Below are 23,350 nucleotides of genomic sequence, written 5' to 3' on the forward strand. Positions count from 1 at the left end.
GCTCTCATTTTCCGTTTCTTCCTGTAACTGTTCTGAAATTCATCTGCAAAAATAAATGTTCATGTATATTTTTTAAAAGAGAGACCCTTTGTACACATTTTACAGTACTGGCCCAAACTTTTAATACAGCCTATGCTATTTGTGTATAGAAAAATGAATGCTAATTTAGTAGGATTTGAAAAGTAAACTTAATGACGTGATCCACCAGGGATCTTTTTATGTTACCAGGAACAACTCCCCGCCAAACTGCATCTTTCTTATTTTCAACCAAACTCCTAAAAATTTTTTTGCCCTCATTCTTCAGCTACACCAATCTCCCAAGGTTCACTGGTTGCATGTGAAAAAGCAGCAGCCAGGCAAAGGCTGTTTCCACATGGAGGTGGGAAAAGACTCCTCCACTATGAAAGCAGAAACAAGTTGGGTGGAAGTAGGCGGGGACAGGGTATGCACGCTCTGTCCCCATGCTGCTCACTACAGTCCCCAGACCCCAGACCCCCACCCTGTTGTGTCAGTGGAAAAGCACTGGTAATCTTCCTAGGCAGTAAGCCCCGTGGCACAGAGTGGTAAACTGCAGTCAAAAGCTCTGCTCACAACCTGAGTTCGATTCCAACGGCAGTCGGTTTAGGTAGCCGGCTCAAGGTTGACTCAGCCTTCCATCCTTCCGAGGTTGGTAAAATGAGGACCCAGCTTGCTGGGGGTAAAGGTAAGATGACTGTTTATGGGGTGGTTTGCCAGTGCCTTCCCCAAAGTCGGGAAACGTCGGGATGTGACGTCACCCCATGGGTCAGGAATGACCTGGTGCTTGCACAGGGGACCTTAACTATACCTTTTAATCTTCCTAGGCACTGCAACCAACCCTCACCCAAACAAAGGGCTGAAGGGGGGGGGGCAAAGAAACGAACCTTAGTTCTGCCATTTTGAAAGAGGAGGTTAGTTCCACCCCACTCTCTGGGTTGGTTGTCTACAGCCAACCTGTCAATTCCCCTTTAAGTTGGAGCAAAGGAGGTTTTTCTCCCAAGAGCATGACATGGTGAACAGAGCATGACATGGTGTGGAAGCTCCCCACAAAAGTGGGAGCACACTGTGTTCCAACTGGGGGGGGATCCCTGTCTGAAAACATTATTTCTTCCGCAGTAACAAACCTGAAGAGACCAGCCCAGCTCACGCTTGTTATAGCTTGGAAGCTAAACAGGGTTGGCCATGTTTGTTTATTTATGTGTTTTTAATTGAATTTTATAATTATAACTGTATTTTTAATTGTTTAACTGTTTTTATTTTCACTGCCTTGTGAATCCTGATTGGGTGGAAAGGCAACATAAAAATGCTTTAAATAAATAAATAAAATGGTTAGTTCTTGGATGGGAGACCACCAAGGAAGATTCTGCAGAGGAAGGCAATGGCAAACCACCTCTGCTCATCTCTTGCCTTGAAAACCCCTTGAAGGGTTGCTGTATGTCAACTGCAATTTGACAGCACTTATTTATTATCATTAACAAGGATGCAACCAAGATTTCTAAACTCTCTCAAATGGCACATCCACAATGTAGTTACACTGGTGTATACTTGGGAACGAGAGGTTCCTCACCTGCCCAAGCTGTTCACATGCAGTCTGGTACTCTGCTCGTTGGCAGAGATCTTTCACCCGCTGGTACTTGGGCAAGAAATTTTCTTCCTGAGCATCCATTTTTTCATTTTCTCTCTTGTGCAGTAGTTTCCTGGAAATGCAAGAAACAATTTTATGCCAAAAAACACTGGAAAATGTTTAGGTTAATAAACTCAGCATTAATCTTTGTAACAAAAGCATGAAGTCCTTGGAGGAGAAAGGAAATTAGCAAAAGGTATTCTAGGTCGATGTGGAACCAAGAAGGAGAAATCACAGGTGGACAGGAAACATGCTAAGTATTGCAGGTCAATGTGGAAGACCATTAATTAGGATTGCCAACTGGCCTAGAGAAAAATGTCCTGTCCTTTAATAGAAGCTTAATGGGATGTTATTTACCTCCATACCCTGAAAAGCTTATTGTTTCTGCACCAAGAAACGCTTAATTCTGCAATGTGAATAAAGTATGAAAACTGAGTTTTTCTGCATAATGTCTCTCCGTTTGCATAATTTATTGGGCCACTCTGGTGTTGTTTTTGTAAAAAAAACCACTATTGTTCCATACTATTTATGTTGGTATTGAAAATCATGGAGAAGGTTACTGATTAGGATTGCCAACTCCAGGCTCCAGGAAATTCCTGTAGAGTTGGGGGTGGTACATGTAGAGGGGGGGATTTAGGAAAGGATTTCTGCTATAATCTATGATAAACCATACAGTCCGCCCTCTGAAGCTGCCTTTTTATTCTGGGGAAACTGATCTCTGCAGACTGAAAATCAGCTAGAATTCCAGAAGAACTTCAGGCCCCACCTGGAGGTTGGCAACCCAATTACTAAGACATTACTTCTGCTTCCTGCAGCCAGAAGGGCTAGAAACTTATTCTTTTCTTAATGTGAAAGGTGAGATTGTCAGGTACCCAGTGTCATGTTTATGTGCTTTTCCTGCACATCCTCAACACAACACAGCAACATCACCACAAATGGAAAAAGTGGTTGGCTGTCCTATAAATTAGGCAAAAAGGTGCCAGTTGGCAGGATCTGCCTATTTCATGAAACAAACACTTAAGGATGGGCGGATTGGTGTGTGTGTGTGTGTACACTTGTTTTTTAAAACTGTCTAGTTCTTATTATACAATCATTCCCATGAAATTTTTTAAGTTCTTTTTAAAAAAAGCATAAAGCAATTCCACAAATATAACTAAAAAAAATAACACACAAAAAAAACAGGGGCAATTGGTTTTGGCTACACTTGGTTTGGCTGTGGCAATTCAGTGACCTTTTCTTTTTGAAGGTTAGGACTCTGTAAATAACACTTACCCTCTTTCCACCAAGAATGAATCCCTCCAGACCTTCATCTTCTTTTTCAAATGGAACCTGGAAAAACAAGCTTAACATGAAAGTCGAACAAAGTCCCCGGGCCCTGCCTCAGCAGAAACATGACTTGGCTCCTCCCTTGAAGATGTGCAATTAGAATGCACCTGGCAGGCAAATGTTGACAGACACGGTTACAAGATAATATGTGAGATATTTGCTCTCACTCGGGTAAGGCCTATATAGAAGAAGAAGAGCCAGCACAGTGTAGTGGTTAAGAGCGATGGTTTGGAGCGGTGGACTCTGATCTGGAGAACCGGGTTTGATTCCCACTCTTCCACATGAGCGGCGGATGCTAATCTGGTGAACTGGATTTGTTTCCCCAGTCCTACACATGAAGCCAGCTGGGTGACCTTGGGCAAGTTACAGCTCTGTTAGAGCTCTCTCAGCCCCACCTACCTCACAGGGTGTCCGTTGTGGGGAGGGGAAGGGAAGGTGATTGTAAGCCCGTTTGATTCTTCCTTAAGTGGTAGAGAAAGTAAAGCATATAAAAACCAACTCTTCTTTTTATATGCCACCTTTCTATACCTTTTTAAGGAGACTCAAACTGGCTTACAATCGCCTTCCTTTCCTCTCCCTGAAAGAGGGGCTGAAAGAGTTTGGAGAGAATTGAGTCTAGCTCAAGGTCACCGAGCAGGCTTCATGTGAAGGAGTGGGGAAACCAACCTGGTTTTCCAAATTAGAGTCCGCCGCTCATAACCACTACACCATGCTGGCTCACAGAATGTAGCTGCAAATGATGCTGATGCATAGAACTGGTGGAGATGGAACATTTAACTACAATTAGCGCTGGTCATGGCTTATTGTCTCAACTCTGATAAATACCACGAACATGCCATGAAATTATGTTGTACTTCACAGACTTAAATCTTGACAATAATATCTGCCCATTACCTTGCAAACAGGGTGCTACTAAGGCAGAGAGGCTTCAACCATGGTTATAAGTGGGTGTGGATCTACAGTAGACCCTTGCCATTCACTGGGTTCTCCTGCTTCCCAGTAGCAAAACAACCAATTTCCTGCAAAACGTAATGGTTATAGTAATGGCATGCTGGGAGCAAAAACAAGCTGGAGAGTACATCACATGAACAGACTGCGGACCATAAATAAGTGAAATTGAACACACGTGAAGCTGACTTATACTGAATCAGGCCATTGGTCTATGAAGGCCAGTATTGTCTACTCCAACTGGCAGTGGCTCTCCAGGTTCTCAGGCAGAGATCTTTCACATCACCTACTGCTTGGTACTTTTTAACTGGAGATGCTGGGGAGATCTTTCACATAACCTACTGCCTGGTCTGAGTCACGAATGGTGAGGGTGCGCTGTAATACCTAATAATGGTAAATATAAGCCACACGTTGCAAACAGAATTCAAGCCATTGGTTCATACCCTGGCCAATCCTTGACCATGGTTTAGGTATTCAATTAAATGCTTAAACATGGTTAAGAAAACAAACCATAATTTAGCATTACATGTGCACTGGCCAAAGGTCAGGACTGAGAACTAAACTGAACTTAGATCCAAAGCATGTTAGGTATTAGTGCTTTGGGTGCAAAGCCAATACATGCATCCTGCTCTAAACAATAATTATTTTTGGACTACAAAATCAGATGCTGGACACACAACAACAATAGATCCCTATTCTTATAATGGCTCTGAAATGCCCGCCGTTCCCTAAAGCCCTACAGAAAGCAGCTAGCAGAAGAAAAACTGGTTAGCCTGCCCTGATCAATTGCACAGAAAACAGATGAGGCTCTTATGATTGGGTTGGATCCAATCAGCTTTTCCACTGCTGAAAAAGGGTGGTGTCCCCTTTGACCACTGTAAAAAAAAAGCTATGCTAGCAATCACAGGACCTGCATGGGACAAAAGCCATGTGGGATATGGGCTGTAGTAAGTAGGAGAACTGAGAAAGATTAAGAGGAAAAATTGGCTGGATCCAACTTGTTATATGCAACTGAAGTAGTTTTGAAAAATGCATCTCATGAAAAACGGTGCCATTTAGAAATTCAAAACCTGTTAATTCACATGGAAATGTTTTTGTTCCTCAAAACCTACACCCACGAACAACAACAAAACAAAACAAAAATTAGATGTGGTAACAACTGGGTAGCAAAAGGCACCATTAAACTATCAGAACATTTCAACAATGCCACAGAAGCATTCTTTCAAATACAGTTTTTATAAGGTAAGACGTTCCTTCCTCTTAGCCACCATTCTGTTAATCCAGTTTACTTTCTAGTTGCTTAACTGCACAATCCTGTAGCAAATCTCAGATGGCAGCTAAGCCCCGTGCTGACATAATACAGATATATGTCAGCAGATATATTTTAGTAAATCTGGCACTGATATACAGGACCAAAATTGATAGCATTGAGGGTATGTTGGGGGAGAAATAGGATTTGGTTGGCCTCCTACGCGCATTCAGTCTCCAGTGCTCAGTTAAGTATTCCCATCAAATCCAATGGGAACTAAAAATAAATCCTCACCACCCCACCCACTGCCCCTAACATTATGCCCCCAAGTCATGCTGTATCTCAGATTATTAAATGTACAGTTAGTCACTGTTCTCCTGAGTTTATACATAATCCCTAGGCAAGACAGCCAGACCTTAGGTGCATGACATCTTCTTCGTTCTGGCCTCTCACTGGGAATACTTAGAACATGTAAACATCCCCCCCCCCTGTATATATATGGAGGTGAGAACTCTGGTAATGAAAGCTCTAGAGCAGTGGTTCCCAATCTTTTTTTTGCCATGCCCCACCTAAGCATCTCTAAAATCCTGATGCCCCCCCTTGACATATAATTCTTATTATTCAAAAAGTGAACTCCTATTCACCACTCCTCTCTATTAGCGGGCTTTCCCCCTCTCCATTGTCACCAGCTGACCACCGTGTACATTCTGATTTTAATTTTTAAAATGTGTATGTCACAATATATATTTATATACTGTATATGAGGCCCCTAGAACCATAAGAAATGCAAAAGATTCACTGTTGCCACGTTGGGAACCACCGCTCTAGAGAAAAGGCACTTTGCAAAGAAGGAAGGAAGGAAGGAAGGAAGGAAGGAAGGAAGGAAGGAAGGAAGGAAGGAAGGAAGGAAGGAAGGAAGGAAGGAAGGACGGAAGGAAGGAAGGAAGGAAGGAGCAATTTGCCTAAAAGCCAAGGATAAGAATAAACATTGGTCTTTTATGCATGGCTGTTTCATTCACCATCATTCCTCTGGCAACTTTGGGTCTTTGTGTTGATTATGCATGCCATTTCTGACCATCAGAGGTCGCCTCACTCTCCCCCTGCATTTCTCCATGTTTTCAAATTCGAGATAAAACAGGCCTCTGAAAACATGGGCGAAACGCAGGGGAAGAGAGAGACAACCTCTGAAGACGGAAACAGCATGCATAATCGAAACAAAGACCCGAAGTCATTGGAGGGGTGACGGTGGATGAAACAGCCATGCATAAAAGGCCGTTGTTGCTACCTACTGCTAACACTATGCTGCTCAGTACCTTGCAGGTAATGCACCTGAGGGTACAAACCTGGATCCTCCACTCCGTCCTCTGAGGATGTAGAGACAATGTACCCCACACAGTTAAGCAAGGGAAGGGATCCTCTGTCTCAAACTTTGACTACTACAAACTTCTTGCCCACTGTCACATATACCTATTGTGAATTAGCTCAACCACCGTTCTCCCTTAAACAGTTTGGGCATTAAGTGAAAGGGATAGTTCTGCATGAGATTCTGTTGTCTGTCAATGCAGCTTTTAAAGGCGAAGGAAACCTTGTTAAACTGAGAGAGTTGGCAACCCCATCCCTTCAAAACTCCATTCCTGATTCCTTTTAACAAATTTGTGGATTGTTTCAGGGAATCTATGCTCATTAATGGCTTGGGGCCAGGGTACTCGAAGGACTGCCGCCTCCTATATTGTCCAGCCCACCAGTTACGATCTGCCTCACAAGCTGTTTCTTGTGCTCCCCACCTTCAGACATAAGGTGGGTAGCAACTAAAGATAGGGCTTTTTCAGTAGTGGCACCCCACTTATGGAATACCCTTCCCCTTGAGGCTTTCTTTTAGGCGCCAGGCCAAAATGGTTCGATTCACTCAGGATTTGAATTAAGGGGTTTAATTTTTAAATACTATTTTTGTTTGGAAACTGTTATTTTACACTGTCACTGGTCTTGTTTTTATGGTCTATGTTTTAATGCACTTTTTTTTAAAAATGCTGGATTTTTAATTAGTTTCTTTTAATGTTTTGCTTTTATATGTTTTTAAAAAGTTTGTAAGCCTCATTAGGCAGGTTCTTGCAGAGGAGGCACAAAAATAAATCTAAATAAAATAAATAAACAAATTATTAACCTTTGTTGTTTTCAGCATGGGATTTACACTGTGAAGTGGCTGCAAGGGTCTGCACAGGTATTTTCCAAGGAGGGGAAGGGACAGACTCCTCCAGGTTCACAATCCTTCTGATCACAGCTAATGTACGCTAAGCCATGTAGGCTATATGACAAGGAGGGAAGGCAGAGAATAAGAGTTTTTGGGATGCAGATAGCAATAATTACTCTTACAAATGCAGTGGAGTAATGGCTACATGGGAAGGTGCTAAGCAAAATACTGGAGCCTGGCGTATTGAGTCTATGTGAGTGCCCATGTGCTCTGACTGCACACACATGAAGCTGCCTTACCCATAATCAGATAATTGGTCCATCAAGGTCATTATTATCTGGAAGCAGCACTCCAGGGTCTCAGGTAGAGATCTTTTGCATCACCTACTGCCTGGGCCTTTTAACTGGAGATGCCGGGGATTGAGCCTGGAACCACGGAGCCACAGCCTCTTCCTTCAGCTGTGCTTGGGATTATTTCAAGCCCCTCTGGTAGCTAACCACAAGCTAGGGACCTGATACAATACAATAAGCTGGTGCTGTTTCACAATTTTCCTGCGGTTGTTCCTGTTCTGGCATATATAGCTAACTTCAACTCCATGGAAAATGGAAGATTCCATATGTGTCCTTTTCTTGAGTGTCAAGTTACGTATGTGGTCAGAGGAATACTTTTTAATGTAGTCCTTCTCCTTCCTTCCATTTGCTCCTATTAATTCTTACTGCCAAAAGGTAAGCACTCCCTTATCTCCAGTTTTCCCAGCATAGCCGTGCATTGGTTGGCCGACTATATATACGGCAGACACAGGAACACAATCAGTATGGGGTGTGTTGCTATGAATTCTAGTGCAGTTGCTAGGTTCTCAATTTCTAGGAATAGTTTTAGTGGGGTTTTTTTGGGGGGGCATTTCTTCTGTTGAGGGAGCACATGATACTGAATAGCTATAGCAGTATTATGACAACATCATTGACATGTCAAGATCTGGGACTTAGGACTGAGGTCCCCACCTCTTTATGAAGTGCTGGAAACATAAAGTTGTGTTCAATGCATTTTCCATACTTACCTATTAACTGGTCTTTCAGAATCCAGCAGTTTTAAAATGGATTTTCCATCCATGTCAGGCGGAATGTCCAGGCCTGCAATGTCTAGAATGGTAGGAGCCAGATCTATGTTCAACACGATGTGAGGATTCCTGAAAAAGAAGCACATATGCACAGCCATCATCATTATCATCATTGCCTTTATTAAGCATTTATATGTGTATAGTCTTTATAAATGCCTTCTTATTTACAGCTCACATCTCTATAAACAATACAGTTATACAAAATTAAATATAAAAGAAACAGAAAGAGTTGTAAAACATTTATTGAAAGCAACTGAAAAGCAGTAATAATCCAATAAAAGCAGCAAAAACTGGGTTAGATCCTGCAGACTATGAGTGGCAGGAGTTTGCAGAGTGGTTTTCAACAGCCCTTTACAATTTACTTAGGAACCCCCCCCCCCAAAAAAAGGGCTGGGGACCCCCAGAAACAAAGTGGGATGTGGTTGAGGAATTGCATCAAAAAGGTGAGATTTCAGAAATCACAACTCCTCCCCTTTGCATGAGATAATTCCATGAACAAAACTAGCATTTGTGCAAGAGGTGTGGGGGGAAAGCAATTTCTGCCAGTTTCTCCATCTTGCGAAAGCCCCCCCTCCCATTGTCACATTCCATTCCGTTTCTGAAGGTCGCCTCACCCCCTAAGAGCAGAACTTCAGGGAGTGCAATAGACTGCCCTGAGAATGAGGAGATGGATGGGGTCAGTTCCATGAACGGCTTGAAAGAGCCAACCCAGTAAAAGTAGAAAGGATTAAAAATACAGCACGTAACTAAATGTTTGGGTAAACAGAACTTCTGGAAGAGTAACCCCCAGCCCGTTCCACAGCTGAATCTGAAAAGCACCCGAGCATAATGTGGAGATTTAGAAATAAAGCACAATTAACATCAAAGTTGAATATGCAAATCTTTTTACTAGCTAAAAGTTAGCCAGCAACCAAGATCGAAGGTGAAATTAAACTTCTGTTATGAAAAAGCATGTGATCATAAAGCTCCTCTTCTGCCTTGAGAATTGAGGTGCATCCTGTCAACCCGAATCATGATATTTTTTTTTTTTACTGTAGAGGCAACCTGCTGCCACCTTATGGTCTGGTTCCTTCCGAAAACAGTACAGAATTTAACATCAATGCTCACTGCAATGAAGCTGTGTTAGTTAAGGAAGAAATGGGTCATCCTGTTTCCCGTGGGAACAGACTCAGAAGACAGCAGAACAGAAGGATGGATGAGAGCATGGAGATGAAATCAGACGAGAGGAAACAGATCAGAACTGCTAACAAGAAAAGTGCTAACAGGTTATTAATGTTTCATTTTACAATGATGCTGATAGGAAATGAGTATATTTCATAATTTCCTAGTGTCCTTCGAGAGCTTACATGTGTAAGGGAGTCACGTGTCCAAGACTGGAAGCTTTCCACTCTGGTTAGTGTGTTGTACAGTAGCTGTTCTTACCCAGTGTTCAGGAAAAACATTCTCCTTTAGCTTCCTTTCACATTTTCCAGGGATGAACACTGGCACAAAAGCCAGGTGATAGGGGTCTTGCAACATGTGCCTCAAATTAAGTAATGTAAAAGTGAGAGCCAGCATGGGATAGTGGTTAAGAGCAGCAGACTCTAATCTGGAGAACTGGGTTCAATTCCCCACTCCTCCACATGAAACCTGCTGAGTGACCTTGGGCCAGTCACAGTTCTCTCAGAACTCTCTCAGCCCACATGGAGGCAGGCAATGGAAACCACCTCTGAACGTCTCTTGCCTTGAAAACCCTATGGGGTCACCATAAATCACCTGTGACTTGACTGCACTTTCCACCACAGAAGTGTTTCACCCTGAAATGGATAGCCCAGGCTAGCCTGATCTTGCCGGATCTCAGAAGCTAAGCAGAGTCGACCCTGGCAAGTATTTGGATGGGAGACCTCCAAGGAATACCAAGATTGTGACGTGGAGGCAGGCAATGGCAAACCACCTCCAAATGTCTCTTGCATTGAAAACCCTACCAGGGTTTTTTTTGATGACAAAAAAAAAAAAAAGTTTCCTCACTAAAATTGTTACCACCTTGGTCAAGCGTGTTAGATCCCAAATTAATTTCTGCAAAGACATCTCAGAGAATATGTTTATAATCCTAAATCCCTCTTGGTAACTTCACACATTGACCATGCTTCTTTGTCAGTCTGTCCCTCTATTCAGGGTGCTTCCATACCCATACAAAGCCTCAGGCTGTGTGTACATAATCTTTTACTTGATGCACATGCAACCCACATGATCAGAGCTATGTTGTAACTTGGTTGCATGCTAGTAGACATATTGGCCCAACCAAGCCACTGGCGTGACTATTTGCCAGTCTATTTTTCTACAGAGAGTCAGCAGGGCATACTAGTTACAGTGTTGGACTATGATCTGGGAGACACATCTTCAACTCACTGCTCTGCCATGAAGCTCATTGGATGACCTTGGGCCAGTCATTCTCTCTCAACCCAACTCTCAGGTTGTTGCGAGTATAAAATGGAACAGCAGAGAATGGTCGATGCCGTCCTGAGCTCCTCACAGAGGAAGGGTGAGAAAACATACTAAATGAAATATGCTAACTGAATATTACTTTGCAACTTGTCTTCCTACCTCATGCTATGTGAAGGAGACAGTGCAGACCAGAAAGGAATGAACTAGACTAGGGGTCCACAACCTTTCTGAGGCTATGGGCATATTTGGAATTTTGAGAGGGTGTGGTGAGCATCACCCCAAAATGGCTGCCACAGGAGGCAGAGCCAAACCCAAAATGGCTGCTTCTGGAAGCAAAGCCAAATGAAATACCTCCCTCCACACGCCTCCTGAGAAGAGGGAAATCCTGAAAGGGGAATGGAACCACACACTTAACTGAGGAAATCCCAGTTGCTTACCAGTCCTCCTCATCCTTCAGTAGATAAGCCCTGCCTTACAATGGACCCACCCACTTTCTAAAAAGCTTGGTGGACACCAAATGAAGTAGTCGTGGACATCATGGCCCCCAACAGGCACCATGTTGGGGAACCCTGAACTAGACCAATGATACCTACTCACTGGCTTGGGAGCCACATGTGGCTATGCTAATCTTCAGTATGGCGTCTGCCCCACATTTCAGGGAAGCGGACAAGGCCCTTGCCTTAGTGGGGCTTGTTTGCCAGAAGCACAAGTAAGCTGCAAGCATCCCTGAGGGGTAGGCCTCATGTCAGAGATTGTGTAATTGCAAGTGTGGCTCTCTGCAAGATGTGGATGGGTACCACCGAACTAGACGATACATTAAAAGGCGCCATTGCCACTGAAAACACCAGCCACGTGTGCGATTCTCCCCATAACATTCTAGTAAAACTGACCCATGTCCACACATTACAGCTTTCCTATTCCTCACTAGCCAACGATGCAGAGCAGGGGCAAAGATACATACAACACTGTGATTGGCAGGACATAAGAACATAAGGAAGGCCATGTTGGATCAGACCAAGGTCCATCAAGTCCAGCAGTCTGTTCACACAGTGGCCAACCAGGTGCCTCTAGGAAGCTCACAAATAAGACGACTGCAGCAGTGTTATCCTGCCTGTGTTCCACAGCACCTAATATAATAGGCATGCTCCTCTTACCCTGAAGGAATAGGTATGCATCATGACTAGCATCCATTTTGACTAGTAGCCATGAATACCCCTCACCTCCATGAACATGTCCACTGCCCTCTTAAAGCCTTCCAAATTGGCAGCCATCACCACATCCTGAGGGAGGGGGTTCCACATGCGTAGGTTGTAGGGTGAATTACACATACAGCTGTCATTTTCAGAAGCAGCTGTGTGTTCAGTTCCACCTGAAGTCTCATATTCACTTTACCAGTCATGACAATAACTTGAGTAAGCACAAATTGAAGACTTGAAATTCATGGAATTTAACTGTGAATCTAGCTGTCAGAATGAGCGTTGTCTTTTACCACTCTGGGAAGAAAGTCAATTAATAGCAACTTGGCGTTGATATGGCATTTTAGGATTCGAAGTGTTTCAAATACATGATCTTGTTCCAGTCCAGAACAAGCACTCCGTAAGGGAGGTCTGTATAACTATCCCCATATTTCAGAATGGCTTGATGGAGAAGGAATGCCTTGTTTAAGACCTCCTGGTGAGTTTATGACAAACTTCCAACCGGAGACTTCCAGATTTTGAGCTTAAGTCTCTTAGCTGTATGCTGCATCGCTAATTATGATGCTTACTAAAAACAAAAGAGAAAGCTGAGGAACTATGCCTAAAGAAAAACAACAACATACAATTATACAGATCTTTGAGGGCAAGCACACACTTGCCGTAATTTACAGAGAGAAATTACAGTTCAAAGACAGCGCCATATGGTTCGTTTTCTGCCTTTATACCTATTTACAGCTTAGAGACACAGCGAGGCAGCAGCATCCTAATTTGCAACAATGAACGAGGCCATTTGTGAATTACTGGATTTGAAAGCAAACAAACAATGACGAGAACTGAGGATGATACATTTGTTCATTTGCTTGACAAGTGGAGCTTAATTTTAATTACTAGTTAATGTGATGTAGCGTATCTGGGTAAAAGTAATGAACCTATGGTAATGAGGCCTCACTACAGCAATTGCTATTAAATCAGGGCTGATAAGTAGGGACAGTCAGCAATTAGTTTACGTGAAAAGTAGAAGGTGTAGGCAATGGCAAAGCTGACACGGCCGTCGGCATTTCCCTCTTTATGGAAATAGGGGCTCTAAGTTTGCATACATTTCACATCTGATACATCCCCTCCTGGAGTACCTGCAAGCATGACTTAGCCAATTTCTTTCAAGGGTGACCTCTGATTTATCAGGTCTTTTCAGGCTTTGATTTATGTGACCATAATAAAAAAAGGTTTGGACTCTCAGAAGGCACCAAAATGGGAGACTCCTGCAGGGCATAATTTGTTTGTGATTTAAAATGCTACCACATCTCAGGATCAAAAAGGAAGTTCAGAGGAAACGGATTCTTTTCAAGGTTAAGCTTATGCCTGGGTAGAAACTTCCTGTGCTTTTTGCTTGGCACTTGGTGCACTAAGGAGAAGTGCAGAAGGTAGATGAATTGGGCAATTAAATAAGCAGGTACCCTCACTGTAGGTATGTAAATCCGCAGGTCCTGAGGTTTCTTTCATCTGCAGTGCAGACAGGGAAGCAGGGAAGGGTGAAATGGCAAGCATATATAGGCTATAGGGGGATTGTATGCACACTGGATACACATCTCCTTCAGTTCCATTGTTTGGATTTATCCCATGGTTCCTAGCATGTTTTAAGCTAGCGGTTTTCAAGTTGTACTCCAGGGAACCCTAAAGATCTTCACAAGGTTATCAGTAGGGTTGCCAACCTCCAGGTACTAGCTGGTAATCTCCTACTATTACAACTGATCTCCAGCCGATAGACATCAGTTCACCTGGAGAACATAAGAACATAAGAAAGGCCATGCTGGATCAGACCAAGGCCCATCAAGTCCAGCAGTCTGTTCACACAGTGGCCAACCAGGTGCCTCTAGGAAGCCACAAACAAGACGACCGCAGCAGCACCATCCTGCCTGTGTTCCACAGCACCCAAAATAATAGGCATGCTCCTCTGATACTAGAGAGAATAGGTATGCAGCATGACTAGTATCCATTCTAACTAATAGCCATGAAAACCCCTCTCCTCCATGAACATGTCCACTCCCCTCTTAAAGCCCTCCAAGCTGGCAGCCATCACCACATCCTGGGGCAGGGAGTTCCACAATTTAACTATGCGTTGTGTGAAAAAATACTTCCTTTTATCTGTTTTGAATCTCTCGCCCTCCAGCTTTAGCAGATGACCCCGTGTTACAGTATTATGGGAGAGGGAGAAAAACTTCTCCCTGTCCACTCTCTCCAAACCATGCATAATTTTATATCATGTCTATCATGTCTCCCCTTAGCCGCCTTCTTTCCAAGCTAAACAGCCCTAAGAGTCCTAATTGCTCCCTATAGGACAGTTGCTCTAGTCCCCTAATCATTTTGGTTGCTATTTTCTGTACCTTCTCAAGCTCTGTAATATCCTTTTTTAGGTGTGGTGACCAGAACTGTACACAGTATTCCAAGTGTGGTCTCACCATAGATTTGTACAAGGGCAGTATGATATCAGCGGTTTTATTCTCTATTCCTCGTCTAATTATGGCCAGCATAGAATTTGCCTTTTTTACAGCAGCCGCACACTGGGTTGACATCTTCATTGAGCTATCCACTACCACCCCAAGATCCCTTTCTTGGTCTGTCGCTTCCAGCACAGATCCCATCAGTGTATATGTGAAGCTGGGATTTTTTGCCCCAATATGCATCACTTTACACTTACATTGAATCTCATTTGCCATTTTAATGCCCATTCTTCCAGTATGCAGAGATCCTTCTGGAGCTCTTCACAGTCCGATTTTGTTTTAACCACCCTAAATAATTTGGTGTCATCTGCAAACTTGGCTACTTCACTGTTTAACCCCAACTCCAGGTCATTGATGAACAGGTTGAAAAGCACCGGTCCCAACACAGATCCCTGAGGGACCCCACTGCTCACATCCCGCCATTGTGAGAACTGACCATTGATTCCTACTCTCTGCTTCCTATTTTTCAGCCAGCTCTCAATCCATAAGAGGACTTGTGGATCCATAAGAGAAAATGGCCGCTTTGGCAATTGGACTCTATGGTGAAGCCACCATCTAAGATATAATTCTGTCTATTATTGCACAAGAGCCAATGCAGAGCATCGTAAGAATGAAGGATGTTCAGGAATGCAGCACCACTTCGAGAGACCACTTGGAAGTGCTGGTATGCATGATAGCCACTGAAGGCTTTCCAGAATGGCAGGCAAGGCAGAGCCCTGTAGATATCTTCATCAACTGAGTGAGTGCGTTAAGTGCTGTCAAGTCGCTTCTGACTCATGGCGACCCTATGAATTAATGTCCTCCAAAAAGTCCTATCGTTAAGCCTTGCTTGGGTCTTGCAAACTGAGGGCTGTGGCTTCCTTTATAGACCCAATCCATTTCATGTTGGGTCTTCCTCTTTTCCTTTTGCCTTCAACTTTTCCTAGCATTATTGTCTTTTGTAGTGACTCTGGTCTTCTCATAATATGACCAAAGTATGATAGCCTCGGTTTAGTAATTTTATCTTCTAGGGAGAGCTCAGGTTTTGATTTGATCATCAAATGGCGGAAGGTGTTGTCTGCAGATGAATGAGACAGGCAGGGCCAACTTAAAGAGCTTTCCCCCACCCCGTCCTAGGTAGGGCAGGGGGAAGACACTACTGAATGAGCTGAAAGAGTGCCCCATAACTGTCTGATATGTTTCCTCGATTCATGCAGGGAACCAGCTATGCCAGGAGCAGCATGGGAACCTGGACACATACACAATTTCTGGCATTGCAAGAATCCCTGGAATCCAGTTGCCCCAGGCAGTTTTGTAATCTGTCACTGTTGTAAGGCTGTATTTACTTACTACAGGTGTATGCTTGTAGATAGTTAGAGGAATGCTAGGCTAGAAGGGGATGCATTTATAGCTTTCTAAGAGGAAACAGAATGACACAGCTAAAAAATCCTGGCTATCTCCCCAATACTCAGAGGTCACTTGGATTTGAAATTATAAATCACTTGTAATAATCTCTACATGCTGTTGCACTATCGTTCAAGTCATCCCTTTTTAGACATTTTGTATTTTTGTCATATTAAATATACCACTATTTTCAATAATGATAACATGATGTGTTTTTTGAGGGGCTCCTTTCCCGTCTACAATGTTGCAGTGCATTTAGGTTGAAAATCCAAGGAATATTTATTTGCATATTTTTAAAAATCACATGTTCGCAGAATTCTTGATCTTGCTTGCTTAGATTGCTTTCCATAAACTAAAAGGAAAAAAAAAAGCTAAGGGTGGGAAAATGTGAGTGCTAATTATGTTGATGTATGCATACTGCCATACATTTAAGTTTGCATACTGTGGCACTGTGTCCAAAATAATTGGTTCAGTGCAAATATTTGCTATTAAAATAATTACTTAGAAAGTATATTTACATAATTTCTCAGCTGATCAAAGATATCATTTTAATTAATAGTTGTGCTCTGTATTCTTGTATGTCACTGACGAACTGCTTGTAACTGTTTAATCTCAAAGGATAAACCAAGGAGACCCATTTGTGTCTTTATCTGGCAGGGAAGAGGGTAAATGGAACATCAAGTAAATATTGCATGGGTTTCTCTTAAGAGGAGAGAACAGGGATTTAACTGTATTAATTAATTAACATCTGATGATAATGACACACTAAGGCAGTGAACATTATACAATGTTATTACTTTGAAACATCGTGACTCGGACCGGAATTTAGTTGAAGGACTGGACGTTTCATCAGCATGACTGGCAAAATTTTGGACAAGTTAGATTTTTTTTACAGACACCTCCCATGTGCAAGGGGTAGCTTGTAATGTCATCCTGTATGGGAGTTATCTAGCATTCAGATGTATAGAGGGACAACTGGAGAAAAAGGAAACAGGATGGATACAGTTTGGGTTCTCTCTCTTCTTTCTCTCTCCATAAAAGAAGGTATTTCAATGTAAATACTCTGAGCTCAATTGCTGCTTCCTAATACTGCAAGAAAGGAGAATGGTAGTATGCAGAAGTAAAAATATCAATGGAAATCTGCTGATCATCCTACACCAATACAGAGCTTGAGAGAGAGGAGGTTTTGTCAGACGAGGTATTCATTCATAAGAGTCTAGGAAACCTGGTGTGGAATGTTCCTTAGATGTTCTGTAGAAACTATACCTTCCACCTCCCCCTTCTTTCTTCTAACTTGCTCACTTCATACTTTAAAAAAACAACATGGATACCCCACTGAATGAATATTATCCAAACCCAAATTGGAAGAGGGAGAAGAAAAGCAATAAGACGCATGAAATTGTGTTGCCATAATTAAGCATTCATTCTAAAGATCTGTTGTTATTTTGTCACTATAAAACAATGTTAAGTTTAATTGTTTCCCCCCCCCCCTCAAAAAAAGGAAACAATTATTTTTCCCATGTAGTGTAACCAGCAGCAATCCGTTCTGGCAGTTTAACACACAAAGTGCTTAATAATCTTTATTTTGTTCATCCCTATAGCAGCCTTCTATAATATTATTTGTATCCATTTTTAGTGCACGAGGAATAGAAGCTACCCAGGCTACACTGGGACTTAAAGCTAAAACCAATAATATCCTACACTATCTTAATATGCCCCCTATAATTTCTAAGCAGCAAAGAATATTGGTTGGAGTGTCATCAAAGAAGAAGAAGAGTCGGTTTTTATACCCCAATTTTCTCTACCTTTCAGGAGTCTCAAACCAGGTTACAATCACCTTATCTTCCTCTCCCCACAACAGACATCTTGTGAGGTAGGTGGGGCTGAGAGATTCTGAGAGAACTATGACTAGCCCAAGGTCACCCAGCAGGCTTCATGTGGAGGAGTGGGGAAACCAACCCAGTTCACCAGGTTAGAGTCCGCCGCTCATGTGGAGGAGCGAGGAATCTAACCCAGTTCACCCGATTAGGGTTCACCGCTCCTAACCACCACACCACACAGAAAGACTGTGAACATGACATGGTAAAAAACAAAGAACATCTTACAAAGGCCATGCAGAACCAATAAGATTGTTTTCTTATAAAGTCCATGAACTTACAAGGATCCTGCCTCCACATTAGGACCACGAATATAAAAAGGAACTCTGATGTCAAATTCGTAAGGCATAGATTTTCCTTTCACCAGTCCGAATTGTCCAATATGATAGCCGTGGTCTGCGGTATATATTACATATGTATTCTCCAGTTCACCTGTTTCGATCAATGTATTATAGATCTGAAAACAAAAGTAAATGAATAGAAGCACAACATTCCATTTTTTTTAAAAAAATGATAGTATTATGCATACCAACACACAAAGTTAGTGATGAATACAACCATATTAATGATATGGCAACAACATGAACTACCATTCCTATTGAGTCAGAAATTAAATTTGTTCAGGGATCTGTTCAGAGAAATTTCCAAGCCAAAGGAAATTTCAGAACCTTTCTGTTTATCAAAGTGCCTGAACAGGATTAGCTTATTTATAATCCTGATATTTCATCTTCTGTCTTTTGATGCTTTTTCCCTTTTCTGTCTGGCAACTTATTTATTTTTATTTTATGTATTTACAATATTTATTAGTAGGAATTCTACCTTAAAGGAACTCAAGGCGGCTTACAATATAAATGGTAATAAAACACAATACAATACATAAAACCACTAATTTAAAATCAATAATTTAAGGCTGCCAGGAGGCAGAAGAACTAAAATTAACCATAAGAACATAAGAAAAGCCATGCTGGATCAGACCAAGTTCCATCAAGTCCAGCAGTCTGTTCACATAGTGCCCAACCAGGTGCCTCTAGGAAGCCCACAAACAAGACAACTGCAGCAGAACCATCCTGCCTGTGTTCGAAAGCTCCTAATAGGCATGCTCCTCTGATCCTGACAAGAATAGGTATGCTCTATGCTATATTTCTGAGAATATGTCAATAAAGGTCATTTGATTTGAATAGGTATGCATCATGACGAGTATCCATTTTTACTAGTAGCCATGAATACCCCTCTCCTCCATGAACGTGTCCACTCCCCTCTTAAAGCCTTCCAGGTTGGAAGCCATCACCACATCCTGGGGCAGGGAGTTCCACAATTTAACTGTGCAAATGCCTTCCTGAATAAAACTGTCTTCAGCTGCCTCCTAAAGGTCAAGAGTGAGGGGGCCAGGTGCACCTCCTTGGGGAGGTTGTTCCATAACTGTACAGCTGCCACAGAAAAGGCCCTCTCTCGTGTACCCAGCTTCTCTGGTCGATGGGACAGTCAAGAGGGTCACTCCCTGTTATCTTTGTACTTGGGCAGGAACCCATGGGAGAAGACAGCCCTTCAGATAACCCTGATTCCAAGCCATGTAGGGCTTTAAAGGTCAAAGTCAACACCTTGAATTGGGCTTGGAAGCGGACCAAAAGCCATGTAATTGCTACATTATTTGGGTCCCATGAATCCGATAAACGTAAAAGAGAGCAAGATAAATAAGGCTGTATCATAGTTCCACTGTACACTGCATTGGTCAGGCCGCACCTGGAGTATTGTGTGCAGTTCTGGAGGCCTCACTTCAAAAAGGATGAGGACAGAATGGAGTGGGTGCAGAGGAGAGCGACAAGGATGATCAGGGGCCTGGAGACCAAGCCCTATGAGGAAAAGCTGAGGGAGTTGGGAATGTTTAGTCTGGAGAAGAGGAGATTGAGGGGAACATGACTGCTGTCTTTAAGTATTTGAAGGGCTGTCACTTAGAGGAGGGCAGGGAGCTGTTCCTGTTGGCAGCAGAGGATAGGACTTGCAATAATGGGTCTAAACTGGGGGCGGAAAGGTACCAGCTGAATATTAGGAAAACAATTTTTTACAGTAAGAGTTATTCGACAGTGGAATCAGCTACCTAGGGAGGTGTTGAGCTCCCCCTCACTGGCAGTCTTTAATCAGAGGCTGGGCAAGCACTTCTCAGGGATGCTCTAGGCTGATCCTGCATTAAGCAGGGGGTTGGACTAGATGGCCTGTATGGCCTCTTCCAACTCTATGATTCTATGATCTTGACAACAGTTTCTTGCACAACAGTCCACATGACTTAATTCTAAACCAAAAGCAGATATAATACTGAAAAAGAGAAAAAGGCACACTTAACAGTCTTAGAATGGTAGGAATGATCTGCAAGTGTTCTCACGACATTCAGTCCAAGAGTACTTTTCCTACCCAGGACTGAGCTCTTAGTGCCGCAAGTATGAGGCAGAAGCCAGCTATGCTATGCACAGCTCTGATTGGCTGACACCTGTGCAGTCTTTAAGAACCTTCTCTTAAAATATAATGCTCTCACAAAATGGATCTTCTAGTGAACCAATGAACTCAGGTCGCTTAAAATGAAGCATGTATCTATCCTTAACCCACATGGATCATTCCAAGGTTAAAAATTTCTAAACAATTAGTATGAACTGGGTCCCAAGGGTTAGAATTTACCATAACTAGCTCACAAAAGTTAATAGCAGACTGTGTTTTATAGATTTATGGCAAAACTTTTATTTTCCTTGGATAATACACAGTGGATAAAGTATATTCTCCCTCCCTCCAAATGTAGACATGAATCTATGCTTCTTTCCTTAAAAATCTGTCTTTCTCTGGGTAATAAAGTATGAAAACTGAGACACATTATGGTGACCCAGATACCTCCTTGTTTAATTTAGAAAAACAGGTCAAGACACAACTACTTTGGGAATGAGCTTGCGACAAAGCATGAGGTTAAGTTTGACTAGCTGAATGGATTTTTAAAAATTTGTCGAAGCTCCTTGTAATTACAAGTTCAATTCCAGCTGGCTTACTTGGGGTTAAAAATAAATCAACCCACCTCTTTAGGCAAGTTACAACACTGAATGCTCCCCTCTCCATGTGCATGCAATAGCACTTGAGAGAGATTATATCTTCCCTCAGCAAACCACCAATCAGCAATAATGGTAATCATCATAATCACAAGCAGGCTGGTGCAGGGCCTTTATATAATCTTAACCTTGTCTTGAATCACTAACATGCTTTTTTTTAAAAAATCTGGAGATTAGAAGCAATAAATTGTTTCATTTCCATGTTAAGACGGGCAGTTTTAAAGGCTTAAAAACAAGCACATCAATTTTCACCAAAGGAACCAGCTGAGATGAACGCTGCATCAGTTCAGAGGCACAGCTAGCTAGTGCTGTGAGTTTCTTACTCTGTAATATAGAATCATAGAGTTGGAAGGGGCCATACAGGCCATCTAGTCCAAACCTCTGCTTAATGCAGGATCAGCCAACAGCATCCCTGACAAGTGTTTGTCCAGCCTCTCCTTAAAGACTGCCAGTGAGGGGGAGCTCACCACCTCCCTAGGTAGCTGATTCCATTGTTTTTTTTCCTAATATCCAGCTGGTACCTTTCCACCTACAATTTAAACCCATTATTGTGAGTCCTATCCTCTGATGCCAACAGGAGCAGCTCCCTGCCCTCCTCAAAGTGACAGCCCTTCAAATACTTAAAGAGAGCAATCATACCCCCCTCAACCTCCTCTGCTCCAGGCTAAACATTCCCAGTTCTCTCAGCCTTTCTTCGTAGGGCTTGGTCTCCAGGCCCCGATCATCCCCATCGCTCTCCTCTGCAACAGCTCCATTATGTAACAGCATATGCCTCAGACTTAATTTCAAGGCAACTACCAAGCAATAGATAACCTACAAAGTGGCTTTATACCAAATTGGCAGCTGATCTTGAAATTCTCAAGCAGAAATCTCCCCAGCTATAAAATCTATCTCTTTTCAAACTGGAAATGGCCAGGATTGAAATTTTAGCACGCAAAACATACACTTGATTACTGAGCTGCCACACCTTACCTGGCAAAAGGAGACTTTGGGGTCCACTTTACGCATATCTGAGAGTGATGGATGGCTTACCTAGACAGAAAGCCCCAAAGCAGCTCCTAACCACTGGCACTGTGATCTCTTGGGGGGAGGAAAGTGATTTTTAGGCTCAAGAACATACCCCCCACCCAACCCAAACTTTCAACAGCTTTCACCAGTCCTAAATCACATGGTGCACCATGAAAACCAATACGATCATTTATATAGTTTATGTTTATATAGTTTATATAAACTATAAGATCATTTATATAGTTTAATGGCCCAGGCTAGCCTGATCTCGTCAGATCTCAGAAGCTAAGCAGGGTCGGCCCTGGTTAGTGTTTGGATGGGAGACCACCAAGGAATACCAGAGTTGCTATGCAGAGGAAGGCACTGGCAAACCACCTCTGTTAGTCTCTTGCCATGAAAACTCCAAAAGGGGTTGACATAAGTTGGCTGCGACTTGACGGCACTTTACACACACACACAAGTTTATCAAACAGCTTTTACTTCTTGGTGTGCTCACCAAGGTAGCACCAAAATAATGAGCAACTGCCAATAGATCTCTAAGTTCTGTGAACTTAGACAGATCGTGAGAGGGAGGGAGGGCAGGAAGGAATGAGTCAGTGCTTGGCTTTCTTACATGCACAGGGTAATGGTGATGGCCACTTTGGGGTCAGGAAGGAATTTTCCTCCAGGCCAAAGATCCTGGAGGTTTTTTGCCTTCCTCTGGGCAGAGCAGGTGTCACTGGGGGAGTGGGAAGGTAGTTGTCAATTTCCTGCCTTGTGTGCAGAGGGTTGGACTAGATGACCCTTGAGATCCCTTCCAGCTCTATGTTTCTATTTTTCTGCATGGAGAAGACAGAGCTTCCCTTTCCTGTATGATTTTGTCTGTCTGTATCGGTCGCTCCACAATGGCTGTTTGGGGATATTATACTATTTTTTAAATTCTAGTAGATGAGGTTACTGACCTGCCTGGAGCAGCTCAGTCTTATAAAAAAAAGTTGACAGTCTTGAGATTATGCAATCTGTGTTTAGCTTTTGCAAATCTGAACACATCTTGGATGGAGTGCAATACAAAGGCTTGGGGAATGGGACGAGAGATCTTACCGCCTCCATAGAATCATCCACAGACATGAGAGTTTGAAGGCGTTTCTGCTGTAGCATATTGGTGAATTCCATGTGAATAGGCTTCATGGGTCCAGTGTACCTCATGATCCAATGTTTGTCTGGGTTTGGAGCATAGTTGTAACTGGGAGTGCTAGAGAAACAGAAGTAATGAAGAATTGTCAATCAAACATATATATCCCTGTGGCTTATCCTAGTTTACCAATACTATAAATGGATTCACAGACTACATCATTAACTATGGTTGCTCACAGAGGCAGTCCTAGTGATTCTGGGACCCTGGGCAAAAGACCAAGATAGGGCCCCAGAATCA

General features: G+C 42.7%; 1 protein-coding gene across 2 annotated transcripts in view; it reads right to left on the bottom strand.

Annotated features, from left to right (window-relative positions):
• SULF2 (sulfatase 2) overlaps positions 1 to 23,350 on the bottom strand; it is a 130,425-nt gene that overhangs the window by 47,616 nt on the left and 59,459 nt on the right. For both annotated transcript variants that reach the window (XM_056867449.1, XM_056867450.1), the window contains exons 5-9: positions 23,020 to 23,170; positions 18,130 to 18,305; positions 8,411 to 8,539; positions 2,915 to 2,971; positions 1,586 to 1,715 (exon numbers count right to left, since the gene is read on the bottom strand). In XM_056867449.1, coding sequence (XP_056723427.1) covers positions 1,586 to 1,715; positions 2,915 to 2,971; positions 8,411 to 8,539; positions 18,130 to 18,305; positions 23,020 to 23,170 — 643 coding nt within the window. The remainder of the gene's footprint in view (positions 1 to 1,585; positions 1,716 to 2,914; positions 2,972 to 8,410; positions 8,540 to 18,129; positions 18,306 to 23,019; positions 23,171 to 23,350) is intronic.

This window comes from Euleptes europaea, chromosome 2, assembly GCF_029931775.1.
Source record: "Euleptes europaea isolate rEulEur1 chromosome 2, rEulEur1.hap1, whole genome shotgun sequence".
Taxonomy (NCBI): Eukaryota; Metazoa; Chordata; class Lepidosauria; order Squamata; family Sphaerodactylidae; genus Euleptes; species Euleptes europaea.